The sequence below is a fragment of the Brachyistius frenatus genome, unplaced genomic scaffold (genome assembly GCF_029030835.1).
Source record: "Brachyistius frenatus isolate BFR_SWC_R1_liver_20210118 unplaced genomic scaffold, ASM2903083v1 Contig_240, whole genome shotgun sequence".
Taxonomy (NCBI): Eukaryota; Metazoa; Chordata; class Actinopteri; family Embiotocidae; genus Brachyistius; species Brachyistius frenatus.
The window spans coordinates 496,846-521,907 of record NW_027210839.1 but is presented as its reverse complement, the minus strand read 5'-3'; the positions used below and the strand labels follow the sequence as shown (position 1 = coordinate 521,907).

The 25,062-nt window shown below is 41.3% G+C and overlaps 3 protein-coding genes across 5 annotated transcripts in view; 1 reads left to right on the top strand and 2 right to left on the bottom strand.

The window, feature by feature from the left end:
• Nucleotides 1–895: 895 nt before the first annotated feature.
• LOC138633909 (arf-GAP with SH3 domain, ANK repeat and PH domain-containing protein 2-like) lies at nucleotides 896–8,076 on the top strand. Its single transcript, XM_069720436.1, has 13 exons — nucleotides 896–1,104; nucleotides 1,296–1,429; nucleotides 1,614–1,705; nucleotides 1,834–2,014; nucleotides 2,958–3,043; nucleotides 3,179–3,294; nucleotides 3,382–3,449; nucleotides 4,356–4,463; nucleotides 4,703–4,925; nucleotides 5,135–5,426; nucleotides 5,547–5,757; nucleotides 5,910–6,041; nucleotides 6,513–8,076. The coding sequence occupies exons 1-13, from the start codon at nucleotides 906–908 to the stop codon at nucleotides 6,585–6,587; spliced, it is 1,917 nt and encodes a 638-aa protein (XP_069576537.1). The 5' UTR covers nucleotides 896–905; the 3' UTR covers nucleotides 6,588–8,076.
• Nucleotides 8,077–13,047: 4,971 nt separating this feature from the next.
• Nucleotides 13,048–14,701, bottom strand: LOC138633910 (TMF-regulated nuclear protein 1-like). Its single transcript, XM_069720437.1, has one exon. It carries the CDS (start codon nucleotides 14,253–14,255, stop codon nucleotides 13,614–13,616), a length of 642 nt encoding a protein of 213 aa, XP_069576538.1. The 5' UTR covers nucleotides 14,256–14,701; the 3' UTR covers nucleotides 13,048–13,613.
• A 5,779-nt stretch (nucleotides 14,702–20,480) lies between these two features.
• The window catches only part of rps6ka1 (ribosomal protein S6 kinase a, polypeptide 1), a 45,320-nt gene continuing 40,738 nt past the window's right edge, over nucleotides 20,481–25,062 (bottom strand). For all 3 annotated transcript variants that reach the window (XM_069720410.1, XM_069720412.1, XM_069720409.1), the window contains 7 exons: nucleotides 24,722–24,811; nucleotides 24,459–24,617; nucleotides 23,581–23,742; nucleotides 23,415–23,491; nucleotides 23,204–23,321; nucleotides 22,962–23,099; nucleotides 20,481–22,485 (listed from right to left, as the gene is read on the bottom strand). In XM_069720410.1, the coding sequence (XP_069576511.1) occupies nucleotides 22,363–22,485; nucleotides 22,962–23,099; nucleotides 23,204–23,321; nucleotides 23,415–23,491; nucleotides 23,581–23,742; nucleotides 24,459–24,617; nucleotides 24,722–24,811 (867 nt within the window). In that variant the 3' untranslated portion in view covers nucleotides 20,481–22,362. The remainder of the gene's footprint in view (nucleotides 22,486–22,961; nucleotides 23,100–23,203; nucleotides 23,322–23,414; nucleotides 23,492–23,580; nucleotides 23,743–24,458; nucleotides 24,618–24,721; nucleotides 24,812–25,062) is intronic.

Below are 25,062 nucleotides of genomic sequence, written 5' to 3'. Positions count from 1 at the left end.
AAAAGTCATACAATAGCATGTCGTCCGAAATGTGACAAAAAAGTCATATATAGCATGTCGTCTGAAATGTGATAAAAAGTCATACTATAGCATGTCGTCCTAAATAATTTAAAAAAGTCAGTCTATATCATGTTTTCCTAAAATATGATAAAAAAGTCATACTATAGCATGTCGTCAAAAATACGACAAAAAAGTCATACTAAGGCATGTCCATTATAGTCGATATCTTTGGAACATTGAAACAGACAAAACTGCACTCAAAGAAAAAAATTCCACCAAAAGTGAGATCAAAATGTTTTATCAAATAGGAACAGACTTTCATTTGATGGTTTCTGCAGAGAAGAACAATCAGAGTTTACAAAGTACTAAAATTGAGAGAAACTAAAGATGCAGAAATAAAAAGCTGTCCTCTTGGAGCCCCTTCTGCCCAGATGGTCCTGGGTGTGACTTTTCCCTCTCGCCACAGACAAGCAAGACACAAGCAAGGGAACTTTGTGTATACTGATGTGGTTTTGGACGGCAGTGCCTGGTGGGGTTTTCTGTCCTCTGCCCTTCCCTTGTGTGTGGGCCTCCGGGTAGATTCTTTGATGTGATGTGCTATGTACGTCTCGGGACAAAGACAAATGGAAATGGTTTGTTGGAAAAAGTCCCAGAGCTTCAGAAATAAAAGATGTGAGATTCAGTATGAGTTTAGGTGGTAGTGAACCTGACAAAGTGAGAGTGATGATGACTCCTCACTAGACAACTGAGAAAAAACAAATACAAAACACATGGTGTCTTGTAGATGTGTAGTAAAGTCCTCTGGTTTCCAATGTTTCACAAACTCTGTGGCCTCACCCTTCAAGTGAGCGGTTACAAAATTAAGAAATTGGAGGACAAATATATTTTTGCTTGTGTAATTAACAATGTTCTATATGTATGTGTATCCATATTTTAGTTGGGTGTCAGTGCTGCAGAATAGTAAGGAGGAGGCTTTGAACACGGCATTGGGTGGAGATCAGCTTCACCTCCAGGACAGCGGACTCCAGGAACTTTCCCGAGCCATCATTGCTGAGCTTCGACACATGCCTGGCAATGAGGCTTGCGCAGACTGTGGAGCTCCAGGTCAGCTGGTTATTTTTGATGATGATTAATGGAATTAAATACAAACTACATTAGGACATGTACTTTTTTTTTTTTTTTTAGACCGTTTTTTTTAATTTGTAACCACAATCCTTTATCAATTCAGATTTGTTTTGAGGCTCACGTGTTTCTAATATTCTTTGGACTTTTCTTTTTTGTTCTCTTTATCTCAGAACCAACATGGCTGTCGACCAATCTGGGCATCGTGACCTGTATTGAGTGCTCTGGCATCCACAGAGAGCTGGGTGTCCACTACTCCAGGATCCAGTCTCTCACTTTGGACCTGCTGAGCACTTCTGAACTGCTGGTAATAAATACACGCATGAACAACAACAAAAATTATTTTTTTTAAAAAGTACACACAAAAGCACACGGTCAAAGTGGATTTTCTGTTGTCAGGGTTTCCTAATTATACACATTATGTAACTGTCTGTCTGTCTTTGAAACGCCTTTATGTCACATCTTTGTGGCTGCATTGTGTGTCACTCCAGTTGGCTGTCAGCATTGGCAATACCAGATTCAATGACATCATGGAGGCCGGTCTTCCAAGTGACTCTGTCAAACCATTGCCACAAAGTGACATGTGAGTCCCTGATTTGTCTTAAACCATTATTCTACGAGATTAATTAATAATTATAAATCAATATTGCTTTGGTATTATAAATTGACATTGATATGTATTTCTTTGAAACACATTTCCTAAACAACCAGGAATGCCAGGAAGGAGTATATTGTGGCCAAATATGCTGAACGTCGGTACGTCCTACGCAGAGAGGAAGCAAATCCTGGCCGGCTGTATGATGCAGTGAGGAGCCGTGACATCACTTCTCTTCTGCAGCTCTATGCTGAGGGAGCAGACCTGGCCAAACCACTCACAGCCGCTGAAGGACAGGTAAAGATAAAATATAGCCGTAGACTTCCACACACTTAAAAATGCCCTGTTGTTAGAGTGGGAATGTTTGTAATAATCCCATATTATAATTATAATATTATTATGTGACAAATTTAAACTCTTAACATTCCCACAGATGTCATGCATTTAGTTTGAATGACAGCTACATCCTCACAAGGCCGCCCACTCAGTTTGTTTAAAGCTGAGATGTTTCGAAAAGAACTGTGGGTGAAATAAACACATTATAATCATCCGAAGGTTGTCACAACATGCTGCACGCTGGAGGTGTGTGGATCGTTTCAGTATATGAAGTACGGCTGAGTGATTGCATGATTCATGTGGGTGTGTAGTCAGAGACCCTCCCATGTCTTTTGGTCTCTAATCAATCTTTCCCTCCCATTTTCTTTCTTCAGCCTCTCATCTCGTTTTCCCCTCCTCTGCTGTCTCTCCCAACACCTCGCCTTCTCGTCTTTAATCACTTTTTACCCTCCTGTCATGAACTTCCTACTCAGCTTTAACTGTGTGTGTAGTACGGCTGGCTTCCTTGTGTGTATGTATGTGCCGTTTGTTTGCGTTGGTTGGGTTTCATTTATTATTCCAGCTTCTAGGTCAGAGCTCATGTCTCTAGAGAACGAATAAGACAGGCTCATTGAATTACGCAGGCACTTTGGTTTTTCCTCTGCTCCTCCTTTTGCACTCCTCATCAACAGATAAAGCTTAAAGCTTTAGGATTGTTTAAGTTGCACAGTCTCTCACATAAGCTTCATTGGCAACATATCTTCAGGCCGGCCTGATTTTCAGATACAAAGTGCAGCCACTTCCGGCCAATGACTGACAGTTAATTTGCACTTGGTTTAAAGATAAACAATATTTTGTACATATGGAATATCTCTTTAAGGGAAATAAAATTGACCTCATTTGTTGTCTTTTCTTCCTTTTTAAGGGGATCAAAGAGACAGTTCTCCATCTTGCTGTGCGTCTGGAGGAAAGAAGCTCTCTGGCACTGGTGGATTTCCTCTGTCAGAACAGGTCAGACACTAACAAGTAGTTTGATTTGTAGCTACTTTGAAAGGCTGGCTAAGGACGTTCTGTGCTGTAGACTTGTTTGGTCCTCTTTAGTAAATTTTAACACCAGCTGTCTAATACCGTATGTTCATTCTGCAGCAACTGTCTGGAGAAGAGAACAGCAGAAGGGAACACGGCTCTTCACTACAGCGTCCTGTATCACAAGCCTGAATCTCTGAAGTTACTGCTCAAAGCAAAAGCGGCTCTTCACACAGGTACATTTTACTCTATTAATTGTATTTCTTGTTTACTTAGGGAGATGAATAAAAAAAAAAACATGAATCTTTTTCTCTTTCGTGTAGTGAACTCAGGGGGAGAGACGGCTCTAGATGTGGCCAGGAGGCTGCAGCACACACAATGCATCGAGCTGGTGAGACCCCACTTATCCTTCAACTTTAAAGTCTTAATTCTAACATTCAGAGAACACACACTGTTAGGAAGTAGACTCAATTGAGGAATCAAGTTTCAACATTAATATACCTACCAGAGAAGCTACTCCAGAAACAAAACAACACAACTTCCACAGCTAGAAATACTACCTTGAAATAACTCCCTTTGCAGCAAAGCTCAGCTTAGGACTCCCAGGACGAGGAATTCAATCCTCATCAGGTCCCAGTGTGTCTCATTTATAAACTGGTTTTATTTTCTTACCGGCCATCTGCCCTGCTGAATCAGACCTGCCTTGTGTAATATCCTGTTTGATTGTGGACAACTTGTTCTACTGGCCTGTTGTGAAAAAAAATGACAAAAGTTAAACAAGTAAATTGCTGTAAAAATCCCAGTTTTCTAATTGTTTGTATCATTTTTAGCTTCCTTTGAGATGATTGTTGATCCAAGATCTGCAGTTATATGCAGACAAGCTCTTTGAATTTTTCAGTTTTTGAAACATGCGCTGACCCCAAGGTCACACTTCCAACACATGCCGTCTTTGTCCTGTCAATTGTCTGTTCTTTTTTCATTATCTTTTAACAGTGTAGAAAACTCTAACAGCTAATACAGGAACATTGAAATATGTGTACTTATCTCTACCTAAAACAATCAAATCTACAATCAAAACAAAAGTCATAAAGCCGAAGCAATAAGGAGTCAAATCTACGAAGCAGTGTAAATAAACAAAGTTTCATAGAGCAAAGTAGGTTGAATCTTATCACTTATTGCAGAGGCAGGCCCCCATAGCAGACCTCAATTAACACAGGTATGTGTGTTACAAAAAAAAAAGTAATCAAGTATTATGAGTGTTTGACATCTCGTGTGTGTGCATGTTTGTATGTTTTAGTTGGAGCTGGCCCAGAGTGGGAAGTTTAACTCTCAGATTCATGTGGAGTTCATGTGGGAGACACAGTCTCAGGAGCTCTACGACAGCGAGGATGACCTGGATGAGAGGGTAAACAACACACACACACACACACACACACACACACACACACACACACACACACACACACACACACACACACACACACACACACACACACACACACACACACACACACACACACACCCTTAACAACTCTCATTACTGTCTTTGTCCTTGGCTTTCTATTCCAGTCTTTTGTATCAGGGTAGAAAATGTGATACAAATAAATGAAAGAAAGTTTAAAGATTGTTCTCACCTTTTTTCAGGTGTGTCCATTACCCAAAAACCGCTCTCCTCTATCATCAAATGGAGGTGGTGGATCTGCTTTTGCCCGCTGGAGTGGGAGTAATGGTGCCAATGCTAGTACAGGTAGCAGGCCTTGTCAAACTTATGAGAATCTAGATTTCCTATATAGAAATCCTCCTGCCAATAGCGCCCCCTCTGGAGCATCAATGCCTCCACCACTGCCAGCAAAATCCATCCAAAGAGGTGAGCTGCTTTGTACAGTTCGCCTGTATGAATATATATATAATATATGTATAAATAATTCAACTGAAACTTTCCTTAATGAACCAGTGATCTAGCGCAGGATGCCAGATCAAACACTTTTGAATAATTGTATAATTTGAATGAATGTTCATTTTATAAATATATAATATTGCTCTCTGGCTTGTTTTTTGTATTTTTTACCTCCACAGGTCGCTCAGACCCCCAGATTTCAGTGACAACAAACGACGGCAACCCCCTTCCACGACGGTGCTCAAACCCAGCCTCCCACTCGTCCAGTCCCCAGACACAGACGAGACACAGTCATCCTTCAACTAATGCAGAGACCCAAGGCCAAGGCGGGAGACCCCCTAGGTCTCCCCATGGACAGGGAAGTCTGTTCAGGTCACAGAAGCAGACATGGGAGAGCCAAATGGGTACTAGCTCTGGGTCCCAAAGTAGTGTCAATTCAGTATCCTCCCAGAATCACATAGGGCCTGTCAGGTGAGAAAGAAAATGCAAATCAAGCTGATGCCAGGTCTAAAAATGGAAAATGAAATACTATTATCCCCCTAAAACTATTCTGAGGACAAGCTTTAATACTCCTTCTGTGTCATTTTCCAGTTCAGAGAAGACCACGTCATACCGTCGCACCAGCAGTGGAGGAGGCAGCCAGGCAAAGTGTGGCGTTTTGTCTACGAGCTGTGTGGGCAGTCAGGAGGAGCTGTACTGCAGCTTAGTGGGGAATAGTACAGGCCTCACCGCAGCTCCTGCTCCACCACCTTCATCCTCACCGACAGTGACCTGCGCCCCACGACCCCGAAGGAACGCTATGGTACAACCACACAGAAACCTCTTTGTATTGTATTCAACCTGTTGTTTTGAGTCCTGTGTCACAGTCTTCAATTTCAATTGAATAGAGAGATTTCACAGTCAATATGAATTTGCTGGCAGCACACTGAGAACTATATTACATGTCTCCTCCAGGTTTCTGGCAGCAGGCCACATCAGAAGCGTGTCAAGGCTTTAGTGGACTGTCGGGCAGTCAGTTCAGAGCAGCTTGCCTTTTTCAAAGATGAAATCATTGTGGTCATGGCCACTAATGACCCCCACTGGTGGGTAAGTGCAACTACAGATTCCTGATGTCATTCCAGTCCGTTACCACACTGCTGGTTTCACATGAACTTGTAAAGTGAAATATAGACGATTGTGTCTGAAATCACCGCCATGTTTGTGCATTCACTACTTCTTATGTAATGGACACTTAGTAGATTACTCAGTAGTGAGCAGCAAATAAAGATTTTGAACACTTACTAATCACTGGCATTGTCAGTTGTCGAGTCATTGTAGGTCTTATTTTGTCATCAGTTAATGGTTTTATCATATTTGATCAGAACAGAGTGTTCATGCCATGAACGCTACTTTTTTTGTTCTATTGTTGCATTTTTGAGGGCAAATTTACACACAGAATTAAAACACTAAAATAAAATGGCCGATTGTGCACTTAGTTAATGGAGAGGGATTTCAGACACAACCATGGACTGTCCACATGTGTTGACATCATACACTCATTTTAACTTATCCTAACAGGTTGGTCACATAGAGGGGGAACCTTCCAGGAGCGGGACCTTTCCTGTCAACTATGTACACAAACTGACAGACTGAATGGGCCAAACTTCAAAAGAGAAAAACAAAACCATCTGAATGGAACCTTATCTTCACCAAGTGGAATTTATCTACAGGAAAGGACAGTGTTTTATTATTGGATCTAACTCAAACTACAAGTTTGAGAAAACTGAGAATTTTTCCACGTGGATGGACTGAACAAGGGATACCTTGAAGATGTAAATGACTGTTCTTTCACAACTCCATAAAGCCTTTCATTTGTCGTCTAAAACCCTGAACAACTATTTAAAAAGGTACAAGTAAAGTATTCATGGTTGGGGTAGAATCTGCTCTGACGTCCCTTCAACCATTAATCACTCATTAGTATATCAGATGTTCAAGCTGTCGATTCTGATCGAGGATTTGTACATAGAGGCAAAACCTCTTCAGGGCAAAACCCTTTAAGGCACTTTAAACTCAGAAGAAATCTTCAGAGGAGTTGGAAGAGCTCTAAATGTGTACAGATTTTGTTCTGAAAGGAAACTGTCTCATCTTTTAAATCAAAGTATACTGAGGCTTGTAAAAGAGGTTCAAACCTGCCCTGCGTCTGCCGCAGTCTGCCCTGGGACGTGCCTGCCAGTCTGTCTCCAGCTAAACGCCAGCAGGAGTCTGGGCAGCCAATCTGAAACTTAAGCTCAGCCATCCTGAATCTGGGCATAGCTCACTGGCTGGAGGATCCAGTTTCTTCTGGCTCCAGGCATCAGTCTCTGGAGAACCTGGAATAACGACGGTATGTTAGAAAAAAAAAAGAAAAAAAAGACTCTCTCTGCCCTACCAAGAAATGGCATTTATAGAGGGCTTGTTAGTAATAGCACCCCACTGCAGTAATTTGCTCAGTGGACACACTTCCTTACTGTAGGCCCACATTTTTCACACCAGTTACATACAAGCACACATGCACTTAATATACTCGCATGGTAGCATCCAGGATTCAGGAACCTTTAGAGAAGAAGAGCGCTGGGAGTAGGAGAGGTGTCACCGCTTCACTTGATATACCAGCAACATATATCCTAATGTACCACGTCACAGCTATTACACTCTATTTGTTGTACATACTTGTCTAAAACTGACATATACTCATCTACAGTGTTCTTACAACTGTTATGTATTATAAAAGGACTATTATTACAAATATAAAGTGCCTGTCAGAGACAGAAAAAAGAAGGGACTAGACACAGTTGCATAATCATTCCAGAAAGGATCCTGTCGCGCTGAACTGAACATCACTTACAGTGAAGAACAAAGGTGGGCAGGTGTACTTCCTCGCAATTATAAACAAACCGATAAGGAGTCTGCTCACTTGTATCTGTTGATATTGTCTTGTTACAGTGTTGATGACTAAGCAGGGAAATCACGAGACAAGCAGGTTATCAGCTGTGTGAGGGAGACAGGGGATGGCTGCATTAAACTATAACTGTAATTAAGGACTCTGTCGAATGTAAACATTAGCAGTGCATATATTTGTACACATTAAACATGTTTGATTAAGTGCAATGCCGTCTTTTATGCTGTAAATTAGGTGACAACTTTCTGTACCTCCAGGATGCAGACGAAAGGTACTCAGTCCTTTATGCTCAATATAAGCAAAATATACTTAAATTATTCAGTGAGTGTGGGCACATACCTGCTTCCTAGAACATTTTCCTGATGAGCTCAATTTATTGTGACCAAGAGTTTTAGTGGCCTGCACTGCTTTCTGAACATCTATGCTGCAGTACATTAAAATAGAATTGTTTCAATGTCACTATTGTACAGCAATTAAATAGATTCAAATTAAATCCTGCCAGATTATAACAGTGTAGTCAATCTTAAATATATGCTAATATCCAATAATAAAATGTTTATATAGGCTACTCAAACTTTAATTAAATGTAGGCCCAGTATCAGACCAGCAAAATGCACATTTTGACTTAAATATTATTGCTTGTTGCAATATCCTCCTAGTAAAGCCCTTCCATATGCTCACAAACCGCAGTATTATAGACTATCTTTCAAAGTGGTAGCATTTCAGACAAATTTAACAAATTAAATATGTAGGTTTAGACAGTTGCCTTTGCACTTTTCCTTTCTTTTCGTACATCCTCACAGCATTTTTTTTTTTTACCCTCCTACAAACCTCTATTTGCCCCTCAAGCTAAATCTCTCCAGCCATCTCTCTTGGCAGTTTTCCATGCAGCTCCCTGTCCTGCCAGCCTCATTTTGTCTCTGTCCGGATGTTATTTAGCCCTGACCGTTCGTCCCAGAGCCAGGATGATGAAATTCCAACCTGTCACTTATGTAACCGGCCCCATCGCTAACAGCCAGGATAAAAAAAAACGCACCACGCCACAGCCTATTCTCCTCTGCCGACTGAATAGCCAATACACACACCCATATCTCCCCATTAGTGCTGTCTGCCCACACTAATGCACACAATGTACACAAAAAACAACAACACACTCATTAAATGCAGAATAAAGCCTGCACTAATCTCTGGATTTATATGATTCCTGGATGGAAGAGAAGTTTGGCCTGGGTCCATTATTAGCAGCTTTTATGCAAGTACTTTTAGTTTATATGTATATTGGTCTTTAATCTCTAAAAAATAAATAAAATATAACAGAGGATATTCTAACTTTCTAAAACCCAGGATAGTAAGACCCGTATGTGCAAAAGCCATCTAATGCTTTTCATTAAGTGAGCAACGGCAAAATCATCAGCTTAATGTAACTTCACAAATCCGGGTTTGCAATAATGAGCACTTGGAAGTGGGATATATTTCCAGTAATTTAGCCTTTTCCATCTGAACTCCGGGTTATCTAACCTCCATTTACCCACATTATCAGATGACTTAAATGGGCAAACAAACGACTAAGTGACACTGCGACTCAATATAAAATAAGGCATGCTAAGTCCATGTTCTAATGACGCTTTTTTCACAGTTTGTTCCTTTCTGGCCTGCAGCATGTTGTTATGTCAAAGAGCAGATTTCTGCTAACCTGGCCCTCTGCTGCTGTGGCTTGCTGCAAGGTGACCCTAATAGCTGCTGGACCTCCCAGGCAACTGCAAAAGACGTCAAATTTAGAGATCCCATCAAAGATTTAAGCACTTTATCTTAGCAATTTTCAGTAGAACAGCAACAGAGACTGTAGCCGATTTAGGAGACAAGAAAAAAAAATTCTGCAAGATTTTGAATAATTTAGTCCATTTATTCTAATAATTCAGCCTATCTTTAAAAAAATAACTTATAATGCTTAAACTGAAATCCTAATATTTTCTAGTCTTGTACATTGTAGCTCTGTGCTCAAGTAAATAATAGTGTCAAGTAAACTACATAAGTGGTAGCAAATGTTACCTTAAAACAGGGCAGAACATTCATTATTTCACTTCGCAGTAGAAAGCAAAAAAGCCTTTCTTAAAAGCAATGCCATCACATCAGGAACATCCAGGTTTGGAGCTAACTAACTTTAATTTCAGCTGATCTTTAATCCTGCAGTTAACACAATTACTTTGTTTGATATCCAGACTTGAAAGCAAATCAACACCAAACCTGCAGTAACTGTTAAGCATGTAACATTTTAAATAACATTGCGTGAAAATCTGACTTAACATTCATCCTAAATATACAGCTCTCGACCACAAAAATATTGTTCTGTGAATAAAGTTATCAAACACCTGACGTAGAGAAAATTAAATGTTCTCTGCTCAAAACATAAAGTACATATTATACCACATTACAACAACACAAAATAGTAAAACATTCAAAGGATAAATAAACATCAGAAAGGTGGTTTTGGACCTGTGCTTGGCCAGCATCCGTGTCAGTAAAGGGCTGTGAGAATTGTGGCAACAGTTTCCAGTAATCCAAACATTTACTCCTTTAAGTTTCAGAGAGTAAGTTTATAATTACTTGTATCAAATGTTGATATATGAAACAAATACAAGAGCATTTATTGCCAACCACAGGTTCAAACAAGATAGATCTGATTATTTTATATAGTCAGCGTCCAGAAAAAAAAAATCACACAAAAACTTGGGTAACAATCAACATTACATTCATTCTGCAAGTGGGCCCAGAGATCTTTGGGAAACAAAGTCATTTTTTTTTTTTCATTCAAAGAAAACACAAAAAAGGTGCAGTCCCACAGCAGTGCATGACTACAGTGTTTGTTTGTTTTTTTCCTGCTGAGATAAAGATGTTTCCAGATGAGGTTTATGATGGTCACGAGTTTACCAAGTTTATCATTACCTTAATCATTGAGATCATCACCATCAGTAATGTAACTGCCAACGCACAAATACCACATAAGGCATATTAAAAGCAATATATAGGCCAGCTGTATATGCAGGTATAACTCTAGCTATGTACATAGGACCATGAATACATGTTTAAGGCCTATGAGACCCTTTTTTTTTTTTTCAAAAGCATTCTGCTGGCAACTTAGCTGAATATGTTTGGTATAGATGTGCACAAAGACGGCAAGCAGTAGGTACCTTGGTCATGTGGAATGCTTATATAGAGTAAGCCAACATTCAATGATAAGGTCGTCATGGCAATCAGTTGCTAAACAGTAACATTGAATCTCCAACATTTTCTTTGTTTGAAGGGGTACTCCGGCAATTCTGTAAAGTTTGGGAACAGATTATATAGCCTGATTAAAATCCTCAATAAAACGGACCTCGCTGCCTCCTAAATTCCCACTTCTTACGAACCATACTTGTTTGTCTGTAACGGGTTGTGTTAAAAATGTTACTTCTCAAGCCCAAGCTGAAATAACCCTGATGACATCTGTGTTCACAGGCTAAGTGGTGAACTACATGCGTCAAATTGGTGGAGTGCCCCTTTAAATGTGCTCCCAAGGAGCTTAGACAAACTGATCATTTAAGCCCTTAAAAGTAAAAATTTCAAAAATACCCAGAGCTAACGTGTGGCCTCATTGAAATTGATTTGCATCAACCTACATTTTTATAAACTCGTGCTTTTAGTCAACACGGCTACTCTCACGTGGATCGTGTTTTTCTTCTGACTCTGCCTGCAGGGTCTCTTGTACAGGAAGTCTGGCCTAACGACAATCTATCGGTGTCCTCTTCTGCCATTCTTCACTTGACAGAGACAAAGAGACAGACAGTTCTAATGCATCTCAAATGACGCGGTAACATTTCTCAATCGTGTATCATAGCAACTACAGAACAAAACCTAAGTGCACATGGATTTGATGAAAACCTACAGTGAGCAATTATACAGTCCAGTCATGTGCCTCTTTTGTAAACAGCCTTGCTCCTTTGTTCTTCACTGAGGTCAATTATGATCGGAGAGCAAACAAAGCACCATCAGGGATTGTGCACTTGCAAACAATTGACATGCGCTCACATCGCCATACATGTTTTTCCCAACGAATGCTGCGCTTGGACTAGATCCCTGCCTTTCTGCCATAACCTTCAAATGCCAAAAATAGACATCCCCGGTGTATTGGCTGTGCATTCTACGCGCACAGTTGGAACACAGGGTTGGTGGAATAGATGAATGCAAGAGATTCCTTAATCTAAAAAAGAAGAGTAACGGGAGGGAGGGAAATGAAGAATTAGGCCAAAAAATGAGTGATCTACATGTAAAAATTAGGTCATCTTCTGGGACAAAAATCTCAGTGCATGAAGATAATTACTGGTTAATCTCTCAACAGAAATAAACGCTTGTTCGCACATATCACACGAACGAGCCCTGAATGAAAATATACAGTTTAACTTCCTTATGCCACTAAAAGATAAGAGTGACATGACGCCAGTGAGGCTGTGCACACTTTATACTCGGTGCATTCTAAGGTTGAAAGTTGTAACTCTAAATAGATTTTATATTGTCATACAATGCCAAGAAATAAATCAGAAATTAGTGATGGCCTACCCTAGCTTCCCTTGCTGAGCATGCCTGAGTTTCCAAAAGTGTAACTCCTAATCTTAATGGACAGCATTAATAACCGGCTTCTATCAATTATATTTGACTGTACAGCCAGTCCTAATTGATTTCTAAATAAACGCAGTAGTAGTTTTGGCTCCTAAATCCTTCAGAGGGGTCTCTACAGCTATCTTGTAGTGACACCGCTCTGCTGGATACATTCTGTATGTTTGTGAAAGCAGATTTAGGATAGTGAGATCAGCGGTTGCTAGGTGACTGGATAAAAAGAGGCCACAGGTGGAATTGTCCCAGCATGAATTTCTTTCCTTGTTTATGCTGCCAAAAACAGATGCTGTGATAGTGGACGAGTGGTCTCAGAGAAGCCAAGGCACGGTATCTTTGTATGTATCAGCCAACTAAGTTCTATAATTTGTGCAATTTACATTTTTTTCGGACTCTTTCCTATTTCTGCACCCTCGGTTTTATATAACAGTGCAGCAATTTTTTTTTACGTGACCTCACCTTCTCTTTCACTGCCCTTCCCTGCTCTCTTGACGGGCTTCAGAGGCAGATTTTTCAAATTTATCTTCATCATTTCTTTCTTTTTTTTTTTTTGCCATTTCACTCTTTCCCTCTGTCTCCTTCAGAAAAGGTTAACATTACATAACCCACATGGGCTCTTTGTGCATTCCAGCACAAGCTAAGCGATGTACAGCAAAGCTCTAAATACCTCACAGGCCAGTCTGAGTGTGTCCTTCCACATCACCTGAAAAATGACTCATTCAAACACCATGAATTCTGAATAAATCTCTCTCTTATGCAAGTCCAACACCACACCACACTGCAAGCAGCAAAGTATCTGTGAAAACAATGAAGATTATAATGACATCCTGTACACATTGCACTGGTACTGGTTTGATTGGTTTTCTAGCTAGAGAATTTCCTCAGAAATACACTGAACAGGAAGCTCCTTACTAGCGTCTGTGATTATTATAGGCACTCTAAAGCCCTAGAGGACCAGCCTCAGGATACAAGAGCTGAAAGGTGGAAACTGTAGAGCAGCCGTGTCAATGAGTGATAGCTAAAGAATGGGAGTCTATCCTCCCAGGTAGAAGCACATTCGTAAAGAGATGGAGGATATGTAAGCCTCTATTGTCTTATTTGAGCTTCACAGGCCAGGGGAGGCACGTGCGAAGTCCAAGCATGGAGGAAAAGACAATGGAGGGTCGATGTTTCTTGAACCTCAAGCCTTTCTTCAGCCGTTGGCTGTTCTCTGCCACGTGCAGCTCTCCCTGCTGGGCACCAGTAGATATCCGCGACACCAGCTCCCCGTGAACCACCACCTCCTGCTCTGAGCGTACAAACACCTCCCGAAGCTCTTCCAGTCGCCGCTCCATCTCTCTGATGACTCGCTGACGCTCCTCCACCTCCAGGAGGCGCCGCCGAGCTGCCTCAAACTCCATGCTGGAGCTGGGGGTGACAAGTTTAGAGGAGGGGGCCGTGGCAGAGGTGGATGGGGGTTCAGAACCAGCTAGCAGAGCCCCTGTCACCCTCCGGAAGTCTCCCATGGAAATGGAGCGCCTGGTGGCTGGAGATGCCAGTGCCAGCAGAGCGGAGGCAGATGCAGAAGGTGGCAAGGCCAGTGGAGGAAAAGGGGGAGAAGATGATGATGATGATGATGGAGACAAGGGATCCGTTTGGTCGAGATCAAGATGCGAGTCCGAGCTTTTAATAGCTGCTGCCATGTCCTCAGTTGTGTCCTCATCATGGGTTTCTGTGTTTCTTTGTCGTCCCTTCATAGCCAGTGTTTGTCCTTACAGCCGCTGTTGATGTCGTCCCCCTGTTTTCCTGTGTCAGAGTAGGGAGCAGCTGAGAAGAGCGGGAAGAGATGTGCAGTGATGCAGCCTGGGAACGGCTCCATTCATTAATAAGAGATCTGAGCCAGGCTTGTGCTGGGGAGGGTGCGTCCTGGCATTTCATTGGCTGCCGAACCGATGAGCACGTCAGCTGATGATTGGACAGCCTTCCCCTCTGCTGCTGATGCTGGCAGGCTGTCGTGATCTCCGCCTGACTGTCCTTCGTCGTCATCATCTGGAGCTGTGCTTGGATCAGATCTGCCCAGTCAAGTGAGGCAGAGTGGGGAAAGAGATGCGGACGTATCAGGTCTCTGCCTTCGTGATGCTTTTTCACTTTTTTTTTCCTGTTCTCCCAAGCTCCCTTACTGCCATCCCTCTCACTAGCTGGCCTCTCCATTTTCCCCTCCGTATCCTGTTCTACTGTTCGGTCGGTTGCCCCTAGCAACACTGCCTTGACTTGAAATGGCAAAAGCCGGAGGGAGGGGGTGATGTTCCAGTTTCTCTCTCCCTTTAATCACCTTGCTGCTCAGCACTACCGCCCTTTCCCGGCACTCCCCTCTCACGCTCCCTCTTTTGTTTGACCCATTTGACAGCGTGCAGTCAAATGATATATCCTCCTCTGTCAAAGACTCATGAAAGTCACATTGTTGCATAAGGAGGATTACATGTCCAAAAACATACAAATAAACAGCAGGACACACACATGTACATTTAGTTTCTCCCTAGAGGCAAATAAACAGTGTTATCAGTCACTGTCTAAGCAATGAAGCAATGACTACTCGCTGTTGGTGTCTGAAGCCATCACATTTTCTGCCAAGACTGTCTTCATCAAATGTTGCGAAATCAACTAGTTGTATCTCAAAGAGTTCTCTTGTACAACACAGTAAGTGCATTTTAGTATGGTGCTAAGATATCATACCAGGTATATAAAAACATTCTCTCTCTGCAGATAATACCATTTGTAGCCCACAACATGTTAATTTACAGAGAGACATAGCTTGCCCTGTAATCCAATTATATCCATTTCTATGTATGGAAAAATCCTAAATGGTCTCAAAGCGCTGTACAATTTGCCTCCCATTTACCCACACATTCACACACCAATAGTGACAGAGCTGCCGTGCTGCTCACCTACATCGGGAGCAACTTGGGGTTCAGTGTCTTGGCCACTGACACTTTGGCATGCGGACAGGAGGACTTGAGATTGAACTGCCAACCTTTCAATTAGTGGGCAACCATCAGAGCTACAGCCACCCCAGTGTTCTCATTTGTATCACTTTAGGGAACAGATGAGGACATCAGAACGTTGCAGGAAGTGCTCCCTGGAAACATTCCCGGAAAGTTTCCGAGCAAACCTTTGGAGAGTGTTTCCCGAACAATTTACAGTTTGCCCGTTTAAAGGTTGCTCCAGATGCTAATGCCACTTTCTAATGTGCAAGTCGAGCAATTCAAATTCAAATATAAATGATTAAAATTTGGTTCGGTGACATATAATTCTGCTCAGTTTTGACTGGACTTTTGTAATAGTAACCCATCATCATCATATCATATATTTCCTTTTTTTTCTCCCCTCACTGTAATATCCAGTCCACGGCTCAGCTTACCCTCTCTGCCTAGACAAGTATTGATTGGTTATGTGGCCACACTGCAGAAGTGATGTGATCAGGGTATATAAAGTAAGATGCAGTATGCATTCACTGAATTACACTTGGAGGTACACACATACACAAAAAAGAAGAAAAAGGTAACATTGGTGCATGTGGAGCCCCAAGAAGCAACGTTTTTATATAACTGCCTTCCGCTCAAGTGAATCAAAACAATAGAAGCTTTTAGCGGGTCTGAGGTGGATGTGCGGTGTGTGTTAGGATCTATGTGCTTGCATATTTGAGTGTTCACTTAGTGCTTTGCTTTTATCTCAGGATTGGCATCGCATTTGCAGCAGCACTGACTGCTCTCATCCTGCTTTTAGCTTTACTGATCTCCAGAGAGAAGAGTGGGAGATGCAAAAATTACAAAGAGAAAGGCAAATGAAAGGGAGGGAAGAGAATGGACTTTAGGTGCCTATAGAAAGAATCAATGACAGAAAACCCAAAAGATATTCTTCCGGTCTTTATCCTGGGATTCAAATAGCCAGAAAATAGAAAGACCTTTGAAAAAGAATTAGAATATTAAAGAGGATCCCAAAGATGGGTGTGTTGCTGTGGAGCAGCATGAGATTCAGAATGAAAGGCACAAGGTGAAATAAGTCCCAATAAATCCTGCCGATATAGTTAAATCTACACGTGAATTATCAAGAAGTTCATGAAGACATTTGCACATGGTACATCCTCAGTGATGCTTCACTTTTATGTGCTGCCTTTGGTTCATGTAAACATGATTCCTTGACTAAGTAGAGCTTTCAGGGATCAAGGCAAGATGCTTCAGTCGAGTATTTTTCTTTTAACATGACCACCACTTTTGGAAGACTCTTAATGGTTGCGCAACATCCCACAGCTGAAAACCACTCACTCTAAACTAATCCTACAGGGTGCCTTCAGTGATCAGTGCACAGATTGCCATCATCATTGGCAAACCCTGGACTTAGGATGCTTCACCACCAACAACAACAACAACAGAGAGAAGTTCTGTTTGACACAGTCAAACATAATTGGACAATTTTTTTTCTAGAATCACAGGCACACAGCAGACAGCCACCCACGCAAGACCAGTTGTCCTCTCATTTATGCAGAATTAATCAAGCGTAAGTGCTAAATCCTTCCAAAATACAATTATCTCTCACAACCAAATATCTCCTTTATAATTAAAATTGTGATGAAAGCACTTTACTGTGTTCCAGATTACTTTAATCCGTTTGGTCGGTTTGTGTTTTGTGTGTGCACATGTGGAGGAGGAGTGTGTTTGGCTTTCCATTACCTTATCCGGTTAGAATGACTGCGACTTTCGGTATTTTGAGTTCCTCTCAGCTCTTCGTCTTAAACATCGAAATCGTGCATGAGGTACTTAGCAGCTTCATTATCAGGTCTGAATAAATAATGGCTGACCTGCAGAGGTGAAGCAGGAGAAACAGCTGCAACTCACGTCAGCCACTGCAAAATAAACATGAATGTCTTTTACCGATTAGATAGTCAGAAGAAAAATAATGAATTTACCATAGGCCAGGATTAGTTTTTTCTTTTTCTTTTTTTCTGTAGTTACAGAGGTTACAAATGCCAGTCGGTAACTCTCATCGAATGATATTGAAAATAACAGATTCACTAAGCTACAAAATTTGTCAACAAGAAAGAGAGTTTACTGAGAATTAGAGGCCGGAAAATGGCTGAAACAGGAAAATGGTGGACTTCTTTGGAGCACTGACATATTATAGGACACACTAAATGATTAATGACTTGTCAGATACAGCAGAGGTATTTTAGAAACATCTTATGTAGGCTATCACAAGGACATGGGAAACGTTATTAGGAAAGGGTAAAATGTTGCACATGGGTAACATACAGTCTTGAGTAGGTTTTACATCCTGTGTTTTATTTTGGGGAGTATCTAATAACTGTACTTTTTGTCACTCCTTGTACTCCATAGCGTAGTGTTGATCAGTGGTGGGCGAACTTTTATAGTTAGCAGTTATGTTACACCTCATGTAACATGTTATACTCTATCACATGCATCCAGTTCCTGGTAGGACAGGTGCAAGCATAATTTTCCCCTGCATGAATTGTGCAGCCTGTTTTGTGTGTAGAAAAGCTCGCATTGTGTTTGCATGTGTGCGAGTAAGAATGAATTATAGGTGATTGATTTTGTTACCATAAAAATGATATCTGGAGAGAATGCTGTAGCAAAGGGAACATTAAGTGTCAATATTAGGTTTTATGTTCAATTTAGCAGATCCACTGGAGACACTACAAGCAGCACAACACAACCGTAACTCACATCAGCCACAGGACAACAAACGCACAATCAATGAGACCTCCTTTAATATAGAGGAACTTCGATTAAAAATATTAAGCCATGCACAGTATCCCTTTTATAGCTCAGGTCAGACTTTCTCACGCACACGCACACCCATTGTTGTAAAAATCTGAGGAAATTCAGCGTTTCAGCTGACAGCTGCAGTAAACTGAGGAAACAGGACCAGGATAAAAAACTGCACCACTCTCTTCTCTTTCCAGAGAGGAAACACATGATGGTGATGATGCTTTTTTTTTTTTTTTTTTTTACTGTTTTGTAATCAATATCAGCAGTCTGTTACTGCTGCAGTAGCCTGAGTCAGTCTCTCTCTCTCTCTCTCTCTGTGTGTGTGTGTGTGTGTGTGTGTGTGTGTGTGTGTGTGTGTGTGTGTGTGTGTGTGTGTGTGTGTGTGTGTGTGTGTGTGTGTGTGTGTGTGTGTGTGTGTGTGTGTGTGTGCGTGTGTGAGAAAGAGCAGGTGAGTTACAGTGTGAATTACTGGTACAATGACATCAAAGTACAGAGAACAGGACCCAGTGGGAACATATCAAAGTATGTGTCATCTGTGTATAAATAGGGGCATTTACTTCAGACATGATCATGTGCATCTTTTCTGCACAAACTGTCAGTCGAATGCAGATGAGGGGGAGAAACCAGCAGTTGCTGTGCAGCTGTTATGTAAGCGAGTGCTGCCGTGCATTCAGAAGCACGCAACGGCAGGTAGAAGTACATGGTGGTATACTCACACTGGAGGAAAGAAAAAGGAACAGCATGACAGTTAAAATGCTACAGGCAAGGAGAGACAGGTGATGAGGAAGAAAGTCAATTGCATCCAGATAATGTAAGCTCTCTCTAGTGTGCATGTATAGATATAAATCCTGATATTTGACATGACTTAAATGCAGATGCAGATGCAATGATCCCATCAGAAGCAGCCGACATTGTTAAGGAACATAGTTTCTCCTAATCAGAATACTTAAAGGCACCATAGATGTAGTCATGGACTCAGACCTCAATCTAAACAGCCATATTAAGACAATTACAAAATCAGCCTACTATCACCTGAAGAATATATCAAAGATTAGAGGACTTATGTCTCAACAAGATTTGGAAAAACTTCATTGCATTTATCTTCAATAGACTGGATTACTGTAACAGTGTGTTTACAGGTCTCCGTAAAAAGTCAATGCAGCTGATTCAGAAAGCTGCAGCTTGAGTCTTCACTAACATCAAGAAACTGGACCACATCACTCCAGTTCTGAGGTCTTTACACCGGCTTCCTGTCAAACAAAGAATCGAGTTTAAAATCCTGCTGTTGGTCTATAAAGCACTGAATGGTTTTGGGCCAAAATACATTTCTGATCTGCTGCTACCTTACGAACCATCCAGACCCCTCAGCTCGTCTGGGACTGGACTCCTTTCTGTTCCCAGAGTCAGAACTAAACATGGAGAAGCAGCGTTTAGTTTTTATGCTCCACATAGCTGGAACAAACTCCCAGAAACCTGCAGGTCTGCTGCAACCCTCAGCTGCTTTAAATCAAGACTAAGGACTTTTTTTTTGTTTGCTGCTGCCTTTCACTGAACCAGATTTGAGGAGGTCTTAAACGGCACTGTAACTTTTTTTCCCCTATTTTTTAGCTTGCTAAATGTTTTAATCAGTGTTTTTATTGTTTTAATACATTTTCTTAATTGTCGTTAAATGTCCTTTTCTTTTGCCTTATGTGTTGATGCTTTTAATGGTTTTATGTGAAGCGCTTTGAATTGCCTTGTTGTTGAAATGTGCTACACAAATAAACTTGCCTTGCCAAGTGCTTGAATAAACAGTAAAGAAGAGAGTGTAGCATTTCTATTGGTCAGTGTTTTGACAGAAATGCATTTAACTACTATGACCTGGATTGATAAAAAACAAAAAACAAGCTCTTTATCTCCCTCCAGTGACCACTCGTGGAAACACACCAGGCTGTGGGCCCAGAAGAAGACAGGAAATGAAGGGCAGAGAAGGATCATGTTATATATGAGGTTATATATAGTTGGAGAACCATTCCAGTACCAATGCTCTCTTCATCGCTGTGTGGACCAACTTAATCTTCATGAAGTCCAACATGTGCTCACTTTCCATTCACCTCAGAAATATTTTCAGTATCAGGATACATTTTGAGCACTTTAATCTGTAAATTGTGGGTTTCCAAACCTTATCTTTGAAGGCACAAGTAAAAAAGTGCAAGACAGTTTGTCATAGCAACTGAATTTTTAATATTGTAAGATATAAAAATCTTCATCTTTATCATACAATAACATCTTACCATAAATTGAGTCAAAAGAGGGAGATTGTTACCACCAAACAAGAATTATAATATAACTTTGATCCCTTTTGAGGTAAGACAGCAACAATCCATAGATTGTTCAGCCACACAGGTCTTTCCTTCTACACATGTACAGACATTCAGCTCCTCCTGGAGGCCTAGGCACTGAGCTGAAAGCAGGACCTACCCCATGAAGCGACTTACAGTGAGACACCTTTAGTCTTCTTTAGGGAGGTCTCAAATTCAGTGTTGGGAAAATGTAAACAAGTGAAATAATCAAGAGAATCGATGGAAGTCAAATATCATGAATGAAAAAGATGCTCCACGATGAGGGCAGGTCTGTGTTATATCACCAACCAGTGATTTGACAGAGGTTTTAAAGGGGAGATAGGCTGCGTTCGAGAGCTCAATTCCATAAACATAACAGTCAGCCATGGAAGGAGAAGAAGAGACCTGTACGGCATCAAGTCCACAGGCTGTGATGTGCTCAGCGTGTCTTTCACTATTTTAAATCAACATTTTCTTTGGACAAAAAGAAAGAAAGAAAAAAAACAATCAACAACAAAAGCAGCCAACACAGGAAACAGCATTCAATATGCATTATCCAAGAAACACAGTGGGGGACAAAAAAAAAGAAGAGAACAAAGCAAATATCTAATTTTAACATGCCACATTGTTCCTTGGGCAGGTTTTCTTTCACAGAAAGCCACCTATTTTACTAGCCTTTGTAGTAATAAAAATAATAGACATCTCAAATGGTTGCCAGCAGATTGACCAAGCAGAGAAAAGAGGGGAGTGCGAAACGAGGAAGCCACATGACATCATCACGTTACCGGACCATGCACATGGCTCTGCAGCATCTCGCAAGACAGTACACACACAAACTGCAAGTCATGCAACGCGCACACACACGCACACACACACGCACACACGCGCGTGCGCGCATACACACACACACACACACACACACACACACACACACACACACACACACACACACACACACACACACACACACACACACACACACACACACACACACACACACACACACACACACGCTCTGTAAAACAAAATACGAGCGTTAAACCAAAACATCAGCATTTGACATTTCCCAGAATCCATGTATTCTGGCTGTACCAAAGCCAATGAGGCATTCATGGCAGAAATGTTTAATATTCATATTAATAGCGCTCTTTGAAAAACATTTAACAGCAGTTGAACAGTACGGCGGTTTAGTGCTGTCGGCACATTTTTGATTTGGCAGCACAACCTGTAATATAAAGCTCATCAACTCTACAAAAGGAACAGGGAGACGGACAACGAAACGGGCAAGACAGACAGGCGTGCAGCAAGAATGACAACCAATTACAGCAACGATGAGGAGAGAGAACTTTCATTGTCACTATCAAAAACATGGCTGCATTGACTCTGTGGCAGGCCATGCACGAACACGCTCACACACTCGCACATACACTCACACGGCACTAATACATCTGCCATAAACCTGCACCAATTTTTTTTTTTTTTTTTTTTAATTTTTTTTTGCGCTTATCGCCCCCATCCATCTTCACGATCTTTTTGCTAGTCCAAGGAGATTGGACAGCAGCTGGCGAGCCCACACAAGGAGGAATATAGCAAGAGCAGCGCAACTGATGTCACAAGATGGGGGCAGGACCACGGTCGATGTTCCTTGGCTGGTATTGGCGAGCGGACACAAAGTCCCCGAGCAAGCTGACTGGGTAGTTTGGAGCCAGGAGGTGTGGTTTTGGTCAGACTCCAGGGAGTCGACTGGCTGTTTTGAGTCTCTACAAGGAGGTAGAGGGAAGCTTCTTCACACGCCTCTGAGCGAGGAAGGAGCTCTCGATGGGCTTGAGCTCTGGAGTGGGTTGGGAGTTCTTCAGAGCGGAGTAGGTGGCTGCCATTGCACCCTGTACGTAAACAAGCATGATGAATGTGGCGCAAATATCCCAAATGAAAATTATGCCGTTAAGCTTACACATTATAACCACTAAGATTCGGAATAATTTAAGAAGGCTTCGCCGAATTTTTGTTTTTTTTAAACTCCGTTGAAGCTTCATGGTAGAATGATCAAATTACACCCCATCATGTGTTTTTTATGCACAATGCAACACGTGATGCAGTCTTAAACCTCGATAACCATCAATAATGTGAAATCATATCAAATAGAAAAATACTAGTCTTGCTACTTTGAACGCAACCAATAGGATATGACAAATATACATTCAAAATGGGTCTTAAAAAGGTTATTTAAACGCTATAACTCAAATTATTTCTGTTTGTATTAAGTAAAGTTTTAACTGACTTGAATTGCTTTGAATTGAATTTAGACTTTATTCATATATAACCAAACCCGAGATGATAAATATCATATTTCAATTATTACCTTGACCAGTTTGGGGTCCTGGTGTGGAAGTTGGCTGCTGGGTAGTTTGTCTCTCTGGACAATCCAGGAGTGTTTGAGAACCTGCTTAGCAGTCAGTCTCTGATGGGGGTCCACGTGGAGCATCTTGGACACAAGGTCCTAAAAGTAGACAAATAAAAATATGAAACTGGTCATGTGACAGAAAGGAGGCCAAAATGCTCTCTAAGAAGCAGAGGAGCTGTCGGACAGATCTGGAGCTCTACCTTGGCAACATCAGACACAGTGTCCCAGTTGCTTCCAGTCAGACTGAAGTGACCGTTGCCTATCCTGTTCAGGATCTCATTTGGGGTATCCTCAGGTCCGTTGGCAAATGGGGTAAAACTGGCGAGAGAAAAGTCGACGTACAACACAGTGAATACAAAGAGCACCGAGACAGAAAAAAACATATTCAACCCGAGGAATGTTGTTCCTCACCCAGCCAGCATGGTGTACAGTAAGACTCCCAGACTCCAGATGTCACATCCTTCATCATAGCCCTGACGCTTCAACACCTATAATATCCACAGAGAAACACAGTTTATTTTAACTTCATTGAAGTTGAATCTATATGCGTGACACTGACTGTACGTGACCTCCTCACCTCAGGAGCAACAAAGTTAGCAGTGTAGCACGGGGTCATGAGCAGGCCGTTGTTGGCACGCAGTTGCTTAGCGAAGCCAAAGTCACAGATCCTGATTGACTCGGGATTCCCTGACTCGTCAACATAGAGGATGTTGCTGGGCTTCAGGTCTCTGTGCACCACCTGAGAAATAAGAGGATATGAGTGGGAAGAATACAATAAGGATAAAGTAATACAGAAGAGCAGAATATTAAATATATTATAATCATGAGGCTAAATATTTATGGTTCGAACAGATTTGTTAAAGGATCAGATTTTGGTTTGAACTAATTTCATTCAGATTTTATGTCCACACGCACACACAGGTTGTGAGTTCTGTATCATAACGTGCAAATACTTGATGTGCCTCCTAGTAAAAAGCAAATATTTAGAATTATTAACACAGAGTAGTGCATTGCATATTGTATTCTTAAAATCTGCTTTTCAATCTCACATTTTAACATACATTTTAGGTCTTTTTTTCCCTAAAATTCCTTCATATTTAAAATATAAAAATGTCTTAACTGGATTGATCAGATGGAGCTTGCTGCCACACCGAACTCCAAAAAAAAACCCAAAACAATTACTTCGCTTTATTAGTTGTTAAAAAAAAAAAGCTTTTAGTGTTCAAACAAAAGAGCGACATTCCTATTGGAAATGAGTTTTACATACAGATGTATACATGTTTCAGTAGGGTTTATTCGATTCGACTAGATATTTTTGATATATTGAGGGATCACATTTGCAAATTCAGTGTGCATTAAATCAGCTATCATCTGTAAAGTCACATCAAACCATATTTGAGCTGAGTAAATAGACAGGCCTAAGTGCTGCGTGTTCTCAGTGCTCGTTGTCCTCACCCCCTGTGAGTGCAGGTACTCTACAGTCTTGGTGATGGTGTGAAGCACAGCGCTGGCCTCTCTCTCCGAAAAGGACTTCTGCTTGAGGATCCGATCCAGCAGCTCTCCTCCGCGCATCAGCTCCGTCACCAGGAACACCTGCTTCCCATTGTCGTACACCTAAAACGCCAGCGCACACATTATCGTATCACTCACAGTGACGCCTGTTACACTTAACCCCCGTGGCAAATAACGGTGTGAGATAAGTGTGCATTTAGGCTCACATCCTTCAGTGTTATGATGTTGGGGTGTTGTCCGTATCTAAGTAGGATCTCGATCTCCTCAGAGGGGTCTGTGCTGGTCTTGTCAATCATCTGTCGATCACAAAAAAACAACAGTGACGTTAAGCTCGTGTTTGAAAAGAAGACTGCCCAAATGAACGTTCTTGCTTCTCTCTCTTCCACTTACCTGTAATTATTTGAAATTTTAGAATCAATTATTAAAGACCGTCATTCAGTTTTTAGAATAACAAATAAAATTGGCTTAATACAATTTGGCATATTTCCTTCAGTGGAATCTGAACATTATTGAACTGCGACTTATAAAGATAAAGTAGTCATATTTG